Source organism: Podarcis vaucheri (assembly GCF_965113315.1).
Source record: "Podarcis vaucheri genome assembly, chromosome: 8".
NCBI classification, from domain to species: domain Eukaryota; kingdom Metazoa; phylum Chordata; class Lepidosauria; order Squamata; family Lacertidae; genus Podarcis; species Podarcis vaucheri.
Genome location: NC_138766.1, coordinates 83417320 through 83433142, shown reverse-complemented (window position 1 = coordinate 83433142; position 15823 = coordinate 83417320). Strand labels below are relative to the sequence as shown.

At 46.8% G+C, this 15823-nt stretch overlaps 1 protein-coding gene across 2 annotated transcripts in view; it reads left to right on the top strand.

Annotated features, from left to right (window-relative positions):
- The first annotated feature begins 567 nt into the window (after positions 1 to 567).
- The window catches only part of ADCY8 (adenylate cyclase 8), a 136750-nt gene continuing 121494 nt past the window's right edge, over positions 568 to 15823 (top strand). For both annotated transcript variants that reach the window (XM_082235493.1, XM_082235492.1), the window contains exon 1: positions 568 to 2359. In XM_082235493.1, coding sequence (XP_082091619.1) covers positions 1487 to 2359 — 873 coding nt within the window. In that variant the 5' untranslated portion in view covers positions 568 to 1486. The remainder of the gene's footprint in view (positions 2360 to 15823) is intronic.

The following is a 15823-nucleotide window of genomic DNA, read 5'->3' as shown; positions in this document are numbered from 1 at the left end:
GCTTGGAGAGGGAGGGAGATCGGTTTAAAGCGGCGTGGGAAGCGTAATGAGGACCGTCGCCTAACCATTACGCGCCGCGCGCCAAAGAGATGTCCAGTCAGGCATCCCGCCGACGGCTCCTCTCTCCTCCTGCGGGGAAACTTGAAGTCGCCGATCCGTGAGCCGCCAGCCACTGCATCCCCCCACCCCGACTGCTTCCCTTCCCATCTCCAAGCCGGCCATGTCTCGCTGCTGCAAGTCTCCGATCTCCCGAAAGAAAAGGAAAACTCTTTGCATCTTCCTGCGCGGCTGGAGTTTCCCTGGATCGCTCTCGGCGCGCGCTTGGGAAGAGGCGACTCCGGGCCAGCCGCCAGCTCCAGCTCCTTTGACCTTGTCAGCTTCGCACCTCGCCTCCCGCTTGGACCACCGGCAGCCTTGTCAATTTCAGGAGTGAAATTTCGGTTTCTAACCTCCTTCCCGTTTCAATCCTCTCGGTTCTTCCTCTTTGTGGCACGGATGGCTGATCCTGATAGGCGACTGCGCCGCGGATTATAGCAAACCAGCGATCACCTCTCTCTCGCCCTCACAGCTGCAGCTGTACAGATATATATAAATATAAGTACCCGTGTGAAAGGAACAGATCTTCCATCAAGCTCCTAGAACCCTCCAGATGGTCACTTCCCTCTCCTAAGAAGTTGCATGATGTTGTTGTTGCTGTTATTAATGCACCTGTAATAGTCTACAATATATACAAATATATATATATATATATTTAAGGGAAACAACCACCCACCTATATCACTATTGCACAGGGCTCTCATTTTTCTTCTGCAAGAAGTCATATCCAATTGATAGACCACATGCTCTGGATTCAGTCCCTGCCATTTCCAGTTGCAAGGATCTCCGCAGCAGGACTGGGAAGGGTTTGAACCTGGAACCTCAGAGAGCCAATCAGAGGAGGGAGTCCTCAGCTTTATGGACCAATGGTCTGGCTTGTCCTAAGGCAACTTCCAATATCCAGCAGTACACCATGTTTTCTGAATGTAGGATGGGAGCCACCAACCTGCCCTCCTTTTGTTGGCTCAGTCTGAAGGGCACTTTTTGCCTCTCTGTGGGTATCTTTCCCCTCTTTGCCTTTGGATTCTGCGGCGCCAAGCAGGGGCCCACAAGGATGTGGCTTTGATTGCACTGGACTGGACTTTTGACCACGCCGTTAGCAAAAAGGGCCTTCTGTATCTCAATCTGCTCTCTCCCCCCCCCCACCGCCAGCTGTAATAATAACCTGGGGGGCAGGGTCAGATGCACTTTACAAAGCCAACCCCCCATGCAAAGGTCTATCCAGTGCCAAAAAGGCATGGGGAGTCCCCTTTCTTCTGCAATAATTGACTGACCCTTGATTCCCCCCCACCCCGCTGGCCAAGGGGGTAGGGGGCAGCCACCGCCTTTCAATGTGATACACCCTCCCTCTCCTGCCGCCGCTGCTGCTGCCACCACTCCGAGCCACACGATGGAGCTATCAGAGGTGCGCTGCCTGAGCGACAGCGACGAGTTGTACACCATCAACCAGACGCCCCCTAGCAGCGGCGCTCGCTCTCAGCGCCTGCTGTGGCAGACGGCAGTCCGCCACATCACTGAGCAGCGCTTCATCCAGGAGCACAGCGGAGGGAAAGTGCTGGGCTCGGAGGAGTCCTTCTGCTCCAACCACTCCCACCATCCGCGGTCGGCAGGCAAGAGCCTTGGCGGCCACAACAATGGGGGAACCAAAGTCTTCCCGGAGCGCACGAGCAGCAGTGGGGACCTGGGATTCCTGCATCTCGACTGTGCTCCCAGCAACTCGGACTTCTTCCTCAACTGGGGCTACACGTACCGCGGCGTGATCTTCCCTACCTTGCGCAACTCCTTCAAGTCCCGGGACTTGGAGCGCCTCTACCAACGCTACTTCCTGGGCCAGAGGCGCAAATCCGAGGTGGTGGTGAACATCCTGGATGTGCTCACCAAGCTGACCCTCCTGCTGCTCCACCTCACCTTGGCCTCAGCCCCTATGGACCCCATCAAGGGCATCCTGCTGGGCTTCTTCACGGGCATCGAGGTGGTCATCTGTGCCTTAGTGGTGGTCAGGAAGGATACAACCTCCTACACCTACCTGCAGTACAGTGGGGTGGTCACTTGGGTGGCCATGGCCACACAGATCCTGGCTGCCGGCCTTGGCTGTGGTCTTCTCGGAGATGGAATTGGCTATGTGCTCTTCACGCTCTTCGCCACCTACAGCATGCTGCCTCTGCCCCTCACCTGGGCTATCCTGGCCGGCTTAGTCACCTCCGTTCTGCAACTCGTCATGCAGATGGTGATCCCGAGGCAAACCATGACCTCCATCAACCAGGTATTTCCGGGGGATCATCGTTCTTTCTCTCCGAAGTCACCTTTAGTGGGGCAGCTTGTAAGGACACATGTTCATCTCCTCCATGAGCTGGGTTACTAAGGCAGCTAGACATCATCACTGAGTAAAGCTATCCTTTCTCATAATGGGTTGATTATATCCTAGCAAGGATGTGCTGGTGCATTCATAATCCTGATTAATGCAAGAGGAATTACAGGTTCAGACATCTAGCTCTGTTTCGGCTGGGGAGAGGGAGGAGGCAGTGAGACCTTATGTGGAATGACACATAAAAGTTGGGTTTTTGTCATGATCAAACAACCCATGTCATGGAAATCTAATGTCCTCCTCATATCCATATTTTAGTCACTTAGATGGAGATGCAAATGGGAGGCTATATTGAAGAGCACCCATCCTTAATCTTTATGTTCATCTGCAATCCAACATCTGGCACCCAGATGTTGGATTGCAACTCCCATCTGCATCCTGACCTCTCACATATGTATCCCACTCTTCCTCCATGGACCTCAGGACGTTCATTGCTCATGAGCTTGTCTCATGTCATCCTCACCACATCTCTGTGTAGTAGGTTAGGCAGAGAGGCAGCATCTGGTCCAAAATTCTCCAGGTCTGAGGAGTCTGAATGCAGGTCTCCTCTCCCAAGTCCACCACTGCACTCCTGGTCCAAGACCAGCTGTGTCCACTGCAAAGTTCCCTAGTGGGTCCTCCATATTCTCCTCCACTCAATATTCTCATGTTTAGTTGATACTTGTACCAAGGGGTGATCTGGAGTGGATTTGGAGTTAAAAGAATCTACCTGGAAGCAGAATTTAGAAGGCGGTAGATATATTGATGCACCTGAATGTTTTGCAAAACACACACACAAGCTCATTGCAACCCTAAAATGCTGCTTTCAATCCCTGGAGCTATTTTGGCAACCATTCAGTGGACAAGGTTAATCAAGAAGGAGAACTGTTTCAGTTGGATATGCTGTACCTTTTCTTATTTTTGGATTCTTGGTTTCTGTCTGTATCATGCTAATATGGAGCATATTGGAATACCACCTCACCTTGCAGTGGGTGAGGTGTCAGTTCGCAAATCCCTAGCACTTGTGCATATCACACTTTTCAATGGGCTTGACAATCTGCATTTGACACCTTCAAATCTGTCCTGATTGCATACCATGATGAATGAAGCAGGGAATGTAGCAATATATGCTTGGAGCCACCTGATGGGTCTGTGGTTGAATTAGCATCGAACCTTAGTCTCTGAAAAGTAAATCAGATCATCTCTCCATTAAATGAGAGTGTTCATTGAGTAGTGCTGGTTTCTTAGTTCCTGGGCTGCTGTCGCTGAGGTGTTTTGTTCCCCCAACCCACTGCAAAACAGTATTCAATCTCAAAAAAAAACAGAAACAAAAAATGCAGATCATGCCAAATGGCTTTTGCTGGGGGGTCCGGTTCTCTGTTTCTGCCACCTGGACAAAGGTTTTGAGTGATGAGGTCTCAAAAGAAGTAATTGTTATGTTGGTCTTGGCTCCTGCCAGTTTCTAATTTATCAGGGATTAATGATGGTGAACAGGGAGAGATCAGTCACTTTTGTCATTTATTTGGCATACACGAGAGAGTCAGCTTCAGCACAGTGCTGGACTGTCAAATCCCCACTCAGCCATGAAAGTTACTCGCTGATTTAGGGATGGTCACAGCCTCTCTGACTAACCCCCCTCACAGGGCTGTTGTGAGTAAAAAATTAGAGAGGAGAGCCACATTCACCACCTTGAGCTACTTGGGGGAAAAGGTGGGATATTAATGTAACAATATAATACATAAATGAATCAGTTTTAACTATTCCTAAATTTGTTTTCTGAAGGCAGAAATATATTAAAAATTGAAACAAAAATCCATTTTCTTTTATTACAAGTTTCAAGATATACGTGGTACTTTTTTTTTTTTAAAAAAAAAGAGTCTTCCCTCAAGTAAATAAATAACTTCAGCTGTATTTATAAAATAAACAATCTGGAAAGCTTGCAGGTCTAAGGATTATTTTGCTGTGTGACACAATGCAACCCAACATTTTACAGGGGCATGAGATCTAAAAAGTGGAAACTCTCATCTGCTTTAGAAATTGTCTTGCTGATAGGAATTGACTTTATTTATTTATTTATTTATTTATTTATTTATTAAAAATCCAACAGAAATGTTTTGTGCACTTAACAGGTTTGCGGGTGGGGCGAGTCCTTAAATACTTAGCAATTGTCTTTTGATACACAATTTCGGATTATTTTAGGATCACAGTCCCCATTTTTTCAAAAGACTCCAGTAGCAGCTTGACCTGTAGCACAAATTGACAAACAAAGGTGGTGTTGTTGTTTTTTACAATCATGAGAAAACCTCATCATTTGTTGTAAGACATAGTTGGCAACCCCTTGGACACATGCCTTTTAGTCCGAAGAGAGAACCCAGAACAGATCGTTTGGTTTAGGAAGCATTGGAGGAGGGGGAGATGGAAATGATTTATGGACTAATAGTTTATTGACATCTAAGATTGCTAGAGCTCCGATCCTAGATCCTGTTTTCAGTGCCAAGGGCTCAGCAATGGGATATATGTTGCAGCAGTTTTGAAGAAGGCACCTCTGAGCAAGTTCAGAGTGTATTTTACCACTGAGCCCTGGAAGCCTACAAACATCTGAGAAAATGGAGTCCAGTACAGCTCAGAGGGGAAAGGCTTTTTCATTAGGATTGTGATCCCATTTCTGTCATTTTTACAAACTGGATCAGAAATGGGACTAACTTTCTTATGCTCTAGCAACCTCTCAAATCAAAGCTGGTACCTTCAGATCAATCTCTCCTATGTCTTATTTAACTCTCATTTCAACCGAACACAGCAGCTTGCAATAACTCGGCAGCCTTTTAGGAATCGGTTAGGTATATCCCCCTTACTTAGAATATAAGAATAAGAATATCATTTTGAGACTTTACTCCCTTATTCTCATTTCTAGTTTTCTTGGTTCTACTCCTTCACAGTCGTTTTTCCGCAGCATTTGTGCACTCTGTGATAGTTATAGCCAGGGCTAGCAACAGAAGCTGACCAAGTCAGGCAAATGCCAAGGGTGGAATGCAAAGTGGGTGAGCTGGATGGCATTAGACTGACCACCTGGTCTTTCAGTCCACAATAGTCCAGACCTGACTGATGGGTCAGAGAAGGCATTGCCCATTTTTGTTGTGATCCGATACCTCGTTTAGCAGTACGAATTTTGAGTGTCTTTACCTGGCATCTGGGGATGCAGGTGGTGCTGTGGGTTAAACCACAGAGCCGAGGACTTGCCAATCAGAAGGTCAGCAGTTCGAATCCCCTTGACAGGGTGAGCTCCTGTTGCTCGGTCCCTGCTCCTGCCAACCTAGCAGTTCAAAAGCACGTCAAAGTGCAAGTAGATAAATAGGTACCGCTCCAGTGGGAAGGTAAACGCCGTTTCTGTGCATTGCTCTGGTTCTCCAGAAGCAGCTTAGTCATGCTGGCCACATGCCCAGAAGCTGTACACCAGCTCCCTCGGCCAGTAAAGCGAGATGAGCGCCGCAACCCCAGAGTCGGCCATGACTGGACCTAATGGTCAGGGGTCCCTTTACCTTTTTACCTGGCGTCTGAAGACAGGAACTCACAAACAACCAATGAATCTGAAAGACAAAAGGAAGCACTTCTTGCTATTGCAGTGCATGGATAAAATATGGAACTCACCCCCACCGGAGGCAGTGATGAATACCAACATGGGTGACATGAAAAGGAAGGAGAGTACTGCTGCACACAAGTCCTGCTTGCAGGTTTTCCATAGACGCAGTGGTTGGCCACTGCAAGAATAGAGTTCTGGGCTAGATATGCCTTTGGCCGAAGCAGCAGGCTCTTCATATGATTCTAGGTTTCTGCTTGCTGCACAGAGAGAGGGCAAGCACAGGGATGTAGAAATCTGCCATACATCACACCTGACTCCTGCTCTAGCTAGCTAGCAGAGAACAGGCTGGGGAATGAACCAGGGACCTTCTAAATACAAGGCAGATACCCTGCCACTGCTGGGATGCAGTGAGAGGGCTCAGAGAAGCAGTGGTGGCTGCCGCTTGCCCAGTTTCCCACCACCATAGCAAACATTGCTTGCTCGCCCTCTCTTTTCGGGTGGTGTGGCAGGGACGATTTGAACGTCTCTCTGTCCAGCCAGAGAGAAGTGACTGCTTACAATATCTCCGCTGTCAGAGGAATTATACTTGTCCATATCAGTTGCTCGGATCACAAGTGGGAAAGCCCTGTTGCATTTGGGTCCCTCTTACAGGAATCTGGTTGGCCATGTTGAGAGCAGCCTGCTCTTCTTGTGTATCTAAAAGGGCATTTGTTTTGATTTGAGAGGGGCAAATCAGAAAAAAACCCACTGGAAGGAATGGCTGGTTGGAATCCTGGACAGATGACCTGCCTCCTCTGTTGGAGGCAGTACGCCTCTGAATCTCAGTTGCTGAGAAACACAAAAGCAGAGAACGCTGTTGTGCTCAGGTTCTGTTGTCAGGCTTCCCATGGGTATCTGGGTGGCTACTGTGAGTTCAGGACCTCTGCCTTGATGGGCGGTTGGTCTGATCCAGTAGGCTCTGCTGAAGTTCTTATAGTACCCTTCCACCCTTTGAGCTGGCAGAGGTGGTATCAAATGTGGTATCAAATCCTGGTTATTCTGGGGGGTTTCAACACCTTCTGTAACTCTGGATTGCCTGAGTGAAAGCACATGGCTCCAATCAAGCTTGGATGATACGTTGTGAAGTACTGAAAGTGCGGGATGCAAGTGACGCTGTGGATTAAACCACAGAGCCTAGGACTTGCCAATCAGAAGGCCGGCGGTTCAAATCCCCACGACAGGGTGAGCTCCTGTTGCTCAGTCCCTGCTCCCACCAACCTAGCAGTTCGAAAACACGTCAAAGTGCAAGTAGAGAAATAGGTACCACTCCAGCGGGAAGGTAAACGGCATTTCCGTGTGCTGCTCTGGTTCGCCAGAAGCGGCTTAGTCATGCTGGCCACAATACCCAGAAGCTGTACGCCGGCTCCCTCGGCCAGTAAAGCAAGATGAGCGCTGCAACCCCAGAGTCGGCCACAACTGGACCTAATGGTCAGGGGTCCCTTTGCCTTTACTGGAAGTGCCTAGTTTTTTTTGTTCTGTTAAATGCTTTAGGATTGTGCAGGATATAGACAGGCTCTTTGGAGAGGATTTGCAGGTGCAAACATTGCCCTTTCTGGCTGCTGGCAGTTGCCAGAGTGGGATTGGCTGCTGAGTGATGAAGATAACAAAACATGGGTAGCCAAGGTGATGTGAGATGTTATTAGTATTTGTGCCAAAGGCCCTGGTAAAGAAGTTCTATATAAGGAAGATGCCAGATGCTGGGAGGGAATTCCACAACTAAGGGACTGCCAGAGCAAATGTCCTCTCCTGGGCTGCTACCACCTGAACCAAGTCTGCTGTCTGCTGATTTAACACCCAGGAAGGTCTTGTAGGGTAGGATGAGGTCTCTCAGGTATTTGGGGCCTAAGTCATCTAGGGCTAAGTCATGCAGTCCAGCCACACGAAGAGACTACCACATATGCTATTCTTGGTTTAAAATGTCTCTTGGGGGTAGAGGTCCCCATGTCCTTGATGGGGCAAGACCATTTCTTAGGAAACACCTGCAGCGTGCCACAAATTTTAGTAACTTCTAGCCAATTTGGTACAACTGGTTTCTTATCAGCCTGATGCCAAACCTGGTTTTCATAATAATACAGCTTGGACTATCCTCATAGTCGCTTGCACCAGGAACTGCACAAGCAAGTTGGATGCATGCTGTGTTTCATCCCAGCTTATTTCCCCGGACCACTCAGCAGATTTGATCAGGCTAGATCTGATTTCAGGAGGCGGCGCTGGGAGCCTCTGCTCCACCCTGCCGCTGTTGTGACTCCCATAAACCTTAATAGGATTATCTTATTATGACTAGACTGGGGTAGATAGCTGTCTCGGTGTGTCTGAATTCAATGTCTTCCCACACCCACAGCTCAGACATTTCCCAAGGAAAAGTAAGTGATGATTCAGTCCCAGAGTAATTTGTACATATTCGTTTCCTGATAACTCTTAGCTTCTAGATTTCAACCCATCTTCTCCAGGCAGTAGATCTGGGTGGGTGTGCATTCCTGCACACAGACTATGTAACTAACTTACGGAATTTACTCTCATAGGGTTTCCCCTCCAAAAACATATATATCCCTCTCTTGTAATACTAGAAACCCAGGGTCATCCAGTGAAACTGAAGGCTCAGGAGAGACAATAGGAAGTTCTTCACACAATGCATAGTGAATGCCATACCACATGATGTAGGAATGACCACCAACTTGGATGGCTTTAAATTTATGGTGGTTAAGGCAATCAATGGCTACCAGCAGAGATGGGAGGGTTTTACCACTGGTGTCAGAGACCACACACATCTGAATTGCAAGGTGCTGGGGGTCGTGATTGTTTTTGCACACATGTCTGACTCGTAGCCTTCCAGAGGCATCTCCTTGGCCACTGTTGGAAATGGGAGGCTGGACTAGACAGACCTTTGTTCAGATCCAGAAGGACTCTTCTAATGTTCCTAAGATGCAGAGGCGGTCAGTAGCTTAGGTTGTCCACCCACACCAAGAGGTACAGAGGTGGTAGCTGCTGGGAAGAAACAACAGGGAAAGTCCATCACCCCAAAGTGATGCTTTAAAGACATTTGGTTGGCAGTGGGTGGAAACAAAACAACTCACCACGTGGTTGATCTCACCCTGCATGGAAGTTCTTATATTCCTGTACCCTTTCAATAAGCTGCTATGCTTTAATGTCCATCCATCCTTGTATTTAGAATCACAGACTCCTAATTTTAGAGCATGGTCCCTCTTCCCACCTGCCCCCATTGGACAAAACAGTTTGTGACACTGGTACATTTCCTTGGCAAGAATTCTGTTAGGGTACCTCAGTCTTCTTCAAGTATTTATGAAAGCTTTCCAACAGGCTTCCTCAACCTTGGCCCTCCAGCTGTTTTAAAACAACAATTCCCACCATCCCTGACCACTGGTCCTGCTAGCTAGGGATCATGGAAATTGTAGTCCCAAAACATCTGGAGGGCTGAGGTTGAGGAAGCCTGCTTTACAAACTCATCTGTTTTCCTTGCCTTTTAATTTAGAGGGTTACTGCTGGTGGGTTGTTAGCATTTACTGACTTGTACCGCAGTGGGATGTTTTTGTAGCGGTTTGAGCTTCATGTTTTGATGCTTCTCTTCTTAATGAAATTGCGCATTTGCTATTCATGTGAGCCACCTTGGGCAGGCTGTAGTCTGGAAAGGCACTTCGGAAATATCTGAAATGAACAATCGTAAAGGGGGTTGTGTTGAATATTAGGTTCGACACTTAGAATAGCTTTGACACTTCAGCTTCATGTATGATCATTGCTTCTTGAAAGCTGGCAACACTCTAAATGCCAGTGGTCACAACTTCAGATGGACTTCAACACACTAAAGGTAAAGGTAAAGGACCCCTGACAGTTAAGTCCAGTCGCGAATTACTCTGGGGTTGCGGCACTCATTCTCGCTTTACTGGCTGAGGGAGCTGACGTTTGTCCGCAGACAGTTTTTCCAGGTCATGTGGCCAGCATGACTAAGCCGCTTCTGGCGAAACCAGAGCAGCACATGGAAATGCCATTTACCTTCCCGCCGGAGCGGTACCTATTTATCTACTTGCACTTTGACATGCTTTCGAACTGCTAGGTTGGCAGGAGCTGGGACCAAGCAACGGGAGCTCACCCCGTCGCAGGGATTCAAACCGCCGACCTTCCAATCGGCAAGCCCTAGGCTCAGTGGTTTAGACCACAACGCCACCTGTGTCCCTTTTTCAACACACTACTCAATCCTTTATCAACCAGTCCAACAGCAAGTTGCAACTATAGTAATTGTTTTATTCTGGATTATCCAAAGAGGAAAGGTAACTAACAAACTCAACTCCCTATCATGCTTACTTGTAAATTTTAGTTGTAGTATTTAACTGGCATGTATTAACATTTTGAAGTTTAAGAAAAATGCACAAACTGAGTTCCTTCTTGCACCTATCACAACCTCTATTTTGTTGACATAAGTAACTTAACTGCAGAAGAAAGTTCCTCTTGGGAGTATGTTGTCATAAGCTTTCCCTCCGTTTAAGCTAGATTTCTGTTCTGATTCTACCTTTTTTTCCTGTATATTTGTCAAAGTGCTTGCATCTTATTTGATGCAAATAAACGCGCAGATCATTAATAAAAAGAAAAGAAATACTTTTTGCAAGAACCACATCAGGGGAGCCTTACCTTTGCCCCGGCCGCCATCCCTGTCCCTTGCTTGTTTCTTTAAGAGAAGGAAAGAAGAGAAATGGGACAAAAAGGAAGAGAGATAAATAAGATGAAAATAAACACATACAGTGGCACCTCGGGTTAAGTACTTAATTCGTTCCGGAGGTCCGTTCTTAACCTGAAACTATTCTTAACCTGAAGCACCACTTTAGCTAATGGGGCCTCCTGCTGCCACCATGCCACTGGAGCACGATTTCTGTTCTCATCCTGAAGCAAAGTTCTTAACCCGAGGTACTATTTCTGGGTTAGCGGAGTCTGTAACCTGAAGCGTCTTTAACCTGAAGCGAATGTAACCCGAGGTACCACTGTATAAGGGAAGAAGGCAGGCAGGCAGGCATGGTGTGGAATTAATTTTTAATCTTGTGCACAATTACCTGGGAGTAAAGCCCAGTGAACTGAGTGGGACAGACATGCCTAAAATAAGAACACAAGACAAGCCTGGTGGATCAGGTCCATGGCGCACCAAGTCCATCATCGTGCTCTCACAGGGACTGACCAGATGGGAAGTCGGTAAGCTGGACATGAGTGTCACAGCATTCCCCCTCACCTGCAATTCTGAACAGCTAGCATAATTGCAGTGCAACACTGGGGGTTCATGCTAAAGGAGATGTGTGTCTGCAACGGTTAGCCCAGGGATGGGGATCCTGCACCCCTCCAGGTCTTGTTGGACTACAGCATGGATGGTAAAGTCTTGACCCTCCAGATGTTGCTAAACTTCAGCTCCTGATCACCCCTGACCATTGGCCATGCTGGCTGGGGATTATGGAAGTTGGAATCCAACAACGTCTGGAGGGCGACAGAATCCCCATCCCTGGCTTAGTCAGTCAGTGGGCTGATTTAATAAATTAAACTTTTGATTAACTAGATAGGGGTCCCCATTTAAACAAGCAGCTGATTTTTAAATAAATACATACATACAATTACAGTGGTACCTCGGGTTAAGTACTTAATTCGTTCCGGAGGTCCGTTCTTAACCTAAAACTGTTCTTAACCTGAAGCACCACTTTAGCTAATGGGGCCTCCTGCTGCCACTGCACGATTTCTGTTCTCATCCTGAAGCAAAGTTCTTAACCCGAGGTACTATTTCTGGGTTGGCAGAGTCTGTAACCTGAAGCGTCTGTAGTTACAGACTCCACTAACCCAGAAATAGTACCTCCAGTTAAGAACTTTGCTTCAGGATGAGAACAGAAATCGTGCAGCGGCGGTGCGGCGGCAGCGGGAGGCCCCATTAGCTAAAGTGGTGCTTCAGGTTAAGAACGGACCTCCAGAACTAATTAAGTTCTTAACCAGAGGTACCACTGTACAGGAACTTATAAAAACTGTGAATGGTGCAAGGCACCTTGGGGAAGAACTAGGTGCTGTTGCACTACAATTCCCATCACTTTTGACCAGTGATCATGTCGGCTGGGACTAATGGGAGTTGGGAATCCAGCAACTACTGGGTGGAGGGCAGGTTTATTTTTTTATTTGCAAAAATGTCTATATTGCCAACCTTAAAAGGGGGGGGGGATATTTTGGCTGTGAATGGCATAAAATCAACAGTAAAATGTCATCCACAGAACTAGTACAAAATGCATAAGAAATGTGTTTTGTGTTACCCATCCCTGGTCTGCAGGTAAATTGATTAAAGGAGTGTCTGTAAGAATGTACAGAGAATATTTCTCAGCCACGGCCAGCTCTAATCCCTCTGCAATTGTGATTGATTGGTTAATTTGTTATTTAAAATATTGTCATCCTATCCTTCTATTCAGCATGGACCTACAGGATAGCTTACAAAAAGTTAAAAATACCAGACATAATAAAGCTATATAAAAACCAAGACATGAAAGTACTGCTGGCAGATAAAAGGAACGTGTTCCCACCAGACAATGCAGAAAGATAAGCAACACCAGTATTTCACAGCCCTCCAGAAAAGTACTGTCTTAATTTTATACTGGAAAGCCAGCAAGGTAAGTTTAGAAAAGAGCAGTGTTCTTCCGCTTGGGGCTCCCAGGTGTTGTTGGACTACGAATCCTATCATCCTCAGCCAGCTTAGCTCAAGGATGATGGGAGTTGTAGTCCAACAACATTTGGGGAGCCAAAGTTGAAGAGCACTGGAGGAGAATGTTCCAAAAAGTTAGTACCTGTGTGGAAAAGCCCTATTCTGCATTGCTACCCGCTACCGACTTCAGATCCATACAGGGAGGGCTGGTGGAAATTGTCTAAACATTTTAGTTGACTTGACTGGAAGAAAGCTGCCCTTGAGACATTCCAGTTCCCAGGCCATTTAGGGGTAAGAAGATAAGATAGTAAGAGGAGCCAGCTGGGTCAGGGTAATGGCCCATCTAGTCTGGGCTGCATCAATAGGAGTATAGCATCTAGATCAAGGGAAGTAAGAGTGCCACTGTATTCTGCTCTGGTCAGACCTCACCTGGAGTACTGTGTCCAGTTCTGGGCACCACAGTTCAAGAAGGACACTGACAAACTGGAATGTGTCCAGAGGAGGGCAACCAAAATGGTCAAAGGCCTGGAAACAATGCCTTATGAGGAACGGCTAAGGGAGCTGGGCATGTTTAGCCTGGAGAAGAGGAGGTTAAGGGGTGATATGATAGCCATGTTCAAATATATAAAAGGATGTCACATAGAGGAGGGAGAAAGGTTGTTTTCTGCTGCTCCAGAGAAGCGGACACGGAGCAATGGATCCAAACTACAAGAAAGAAGATTCCACCTAAACATTAGGAAGAACTTCCTGACAGTAAGAGCTGTTTGACAGCGGAATTTGCTGCCAAGGAGTGTGGTGGAGTCTCCTACTTTGGAGGTCTTTAAGCAGAGGCTTGACAACCATATGTCAGGAGTGCTCTGATGGTGTTTCCTGCTTGGCAGGGGGTTGGACTCGATGGCCCTTGTGGTCTCTTCCAACTCTATGATTCTATGATTCTAGTCCAGCATTGTGTTCTCACAGAGGCCAACCAGATTCAACCTATGGCGGGTTCTGCCTCGGCTGCCCTTGATTAAGGACCTTAAAGTTTAAAAACAGCACTGAATTAGATCCTAGATGGTGGAATAGATGGTGGAAACCTGGTGGGATAGAGAAACAGGTTATAGAGAGCCAGTGTGGTGTAGTGGCTAAGAGCAGTAGACTCGCAATCTGGTGAACTGGGTTCGCTTCCCCGCTCCTCCACATGCAGCTGCTGGGTGACCTTGGGCTAGTCACACTTCTCTGAAGTCTCTCAGCCCCACTCACCTCACAGAGTGTTTGTTGTGGGGGAGGAAAGGAAAGGAGATTGTTAGCCGCTTTGAGACTCCTTCAGGTAGTGAGGAGATTGTTAGCCGCTTTGAGACTCCTTCAGGTAGTGATAAAGCAGGATATCAAATCCAAACTCTTCTTCTTCTTCATTTCTGGATACAAACTGTACAGGAAGAACAGGGAAATGTTTATTTATTTATTTATCTATCTATCTATTTAGCAATCACATCAATGACAGAAAGATATAAAAGCACTTCCAATACAGATGCAGAATGAGGATGATCTCAGAGACATCAAAGAGGACATAGAGACCAACAAACTACAAAGGGACAGGATCCTCCACAGAATTACTGTGGGTGGGAATACCGCAGAGTAATTTTAGCATTGGCAACATGCTATATTTTGGCCACCTGACCCCAATGTCCAGGATGATCTTGAGAAAGAGAATGAAATCAAAGAGGCATCCACAGGAGGAAATGTTGGAGTAATGGGTCATTTTAGTTACCCATAAAATGGGTAAGTGCACGTTCTGGTCACAACAAGAAGTTTCTAGCTGCCCTAAATGATTGTGTTCTACAACAGTTTCTCATCAATCTAACCAGAGGGGAGCCAACACTGAACTTAATCATAAACTGTCCAGAACATGGTGCAAAATGTAAGCTAGGATGTATATTGCAAATTGGGAAAGGTACTGCTAGAGTCAGGACGCGGGTAGCGCTGTGGGTTAAACCACAGAGCCTAGGACTTGCCGATCAGAAGGTTGGCGGTTTGAATCCCCGCGACGGAGTGAGCTCCCGTTGCTCGGTCCCTGCTCCTGCCCACCTAGCAGTTCGAAAGCATGTCAAAATGGAAGTAGAAGGTAAACAGCGGGAAGGTAAACAGCGTTTCTGTGCACTGCTCTGGTTCGCCAGAAGTGGCTTAGTCATGCTGGCCACATGACCCGGAAGCTGTACGCCGGCTCCCTCAGCCAGTAAAGCGAGATGAGAGCTGCAACCCCAGAATCGGCCACAACTGGACCTAATGGTCAGGGGTCCCTTTACCTTTACCTTTACTGCTACAGTCAGGTAAAGGTAAAGGACCCCTGGATGGTTAAGTCCAGTCAAAGGCAACTACGGGGTTGTCGCGCTCATCTCACTTTCCAGGTCTAAAGAGTAGAAAAATGAAAACTATATACACTTAGAGAAATGAAAGCGAGGTGGAAAAGCAGCTATACTCACTGGTAAATAAATACTGGGGGAGCTGTCCACATGTCATGGTTCTGAAATGTTTTCTATTCTAAAGTTAATGTGCAAGTTGTTAGACTTGCAGCATTTTCATTTGGCTCCCTCTAGTGGAAACCTCTACACTTCTCACAAGCTCAGCCTTTGAATTCTCTGCTTAGCTTTGATTCTAGATTTCTCCCCCCCCCAATTAATCTGAAGAGCAGATGTCTCACAGAAGGGAAATATTAGATAGGATCTGTTGTATCTGAAGCAAAAGGAAGCTCTTTATGGAATCTTTTTCATTAGTTTGCTTGTTTTGAGGGAACCAATGTGTGAAATGTCTGCGTGTTTCCTTCATTCAGAAATACGTATTTAGAGCATTACTTAAAGGTGTATAGATATTGGGACCTGGGGACTGAAAGTTGCATTTCTTGGTTATAGACCACATTATTTGTACTCAGATGTTTCTGCGTCAAGGAAAATTGAGAAGAAGCAAAGTTTCTGAAGGGCTTTGCAGGCAAAAGAGGGGGGGGAGTGGGCATCAGTACCTGTTCTGTCCAGTCAAGGGCATCTTGGGTAGGAGGGCTGGAATTGATCTATATGAACAATTGGTCTGAACTAGTAAAAATGCTGTCCTTACCTGAAAATATTTTGCT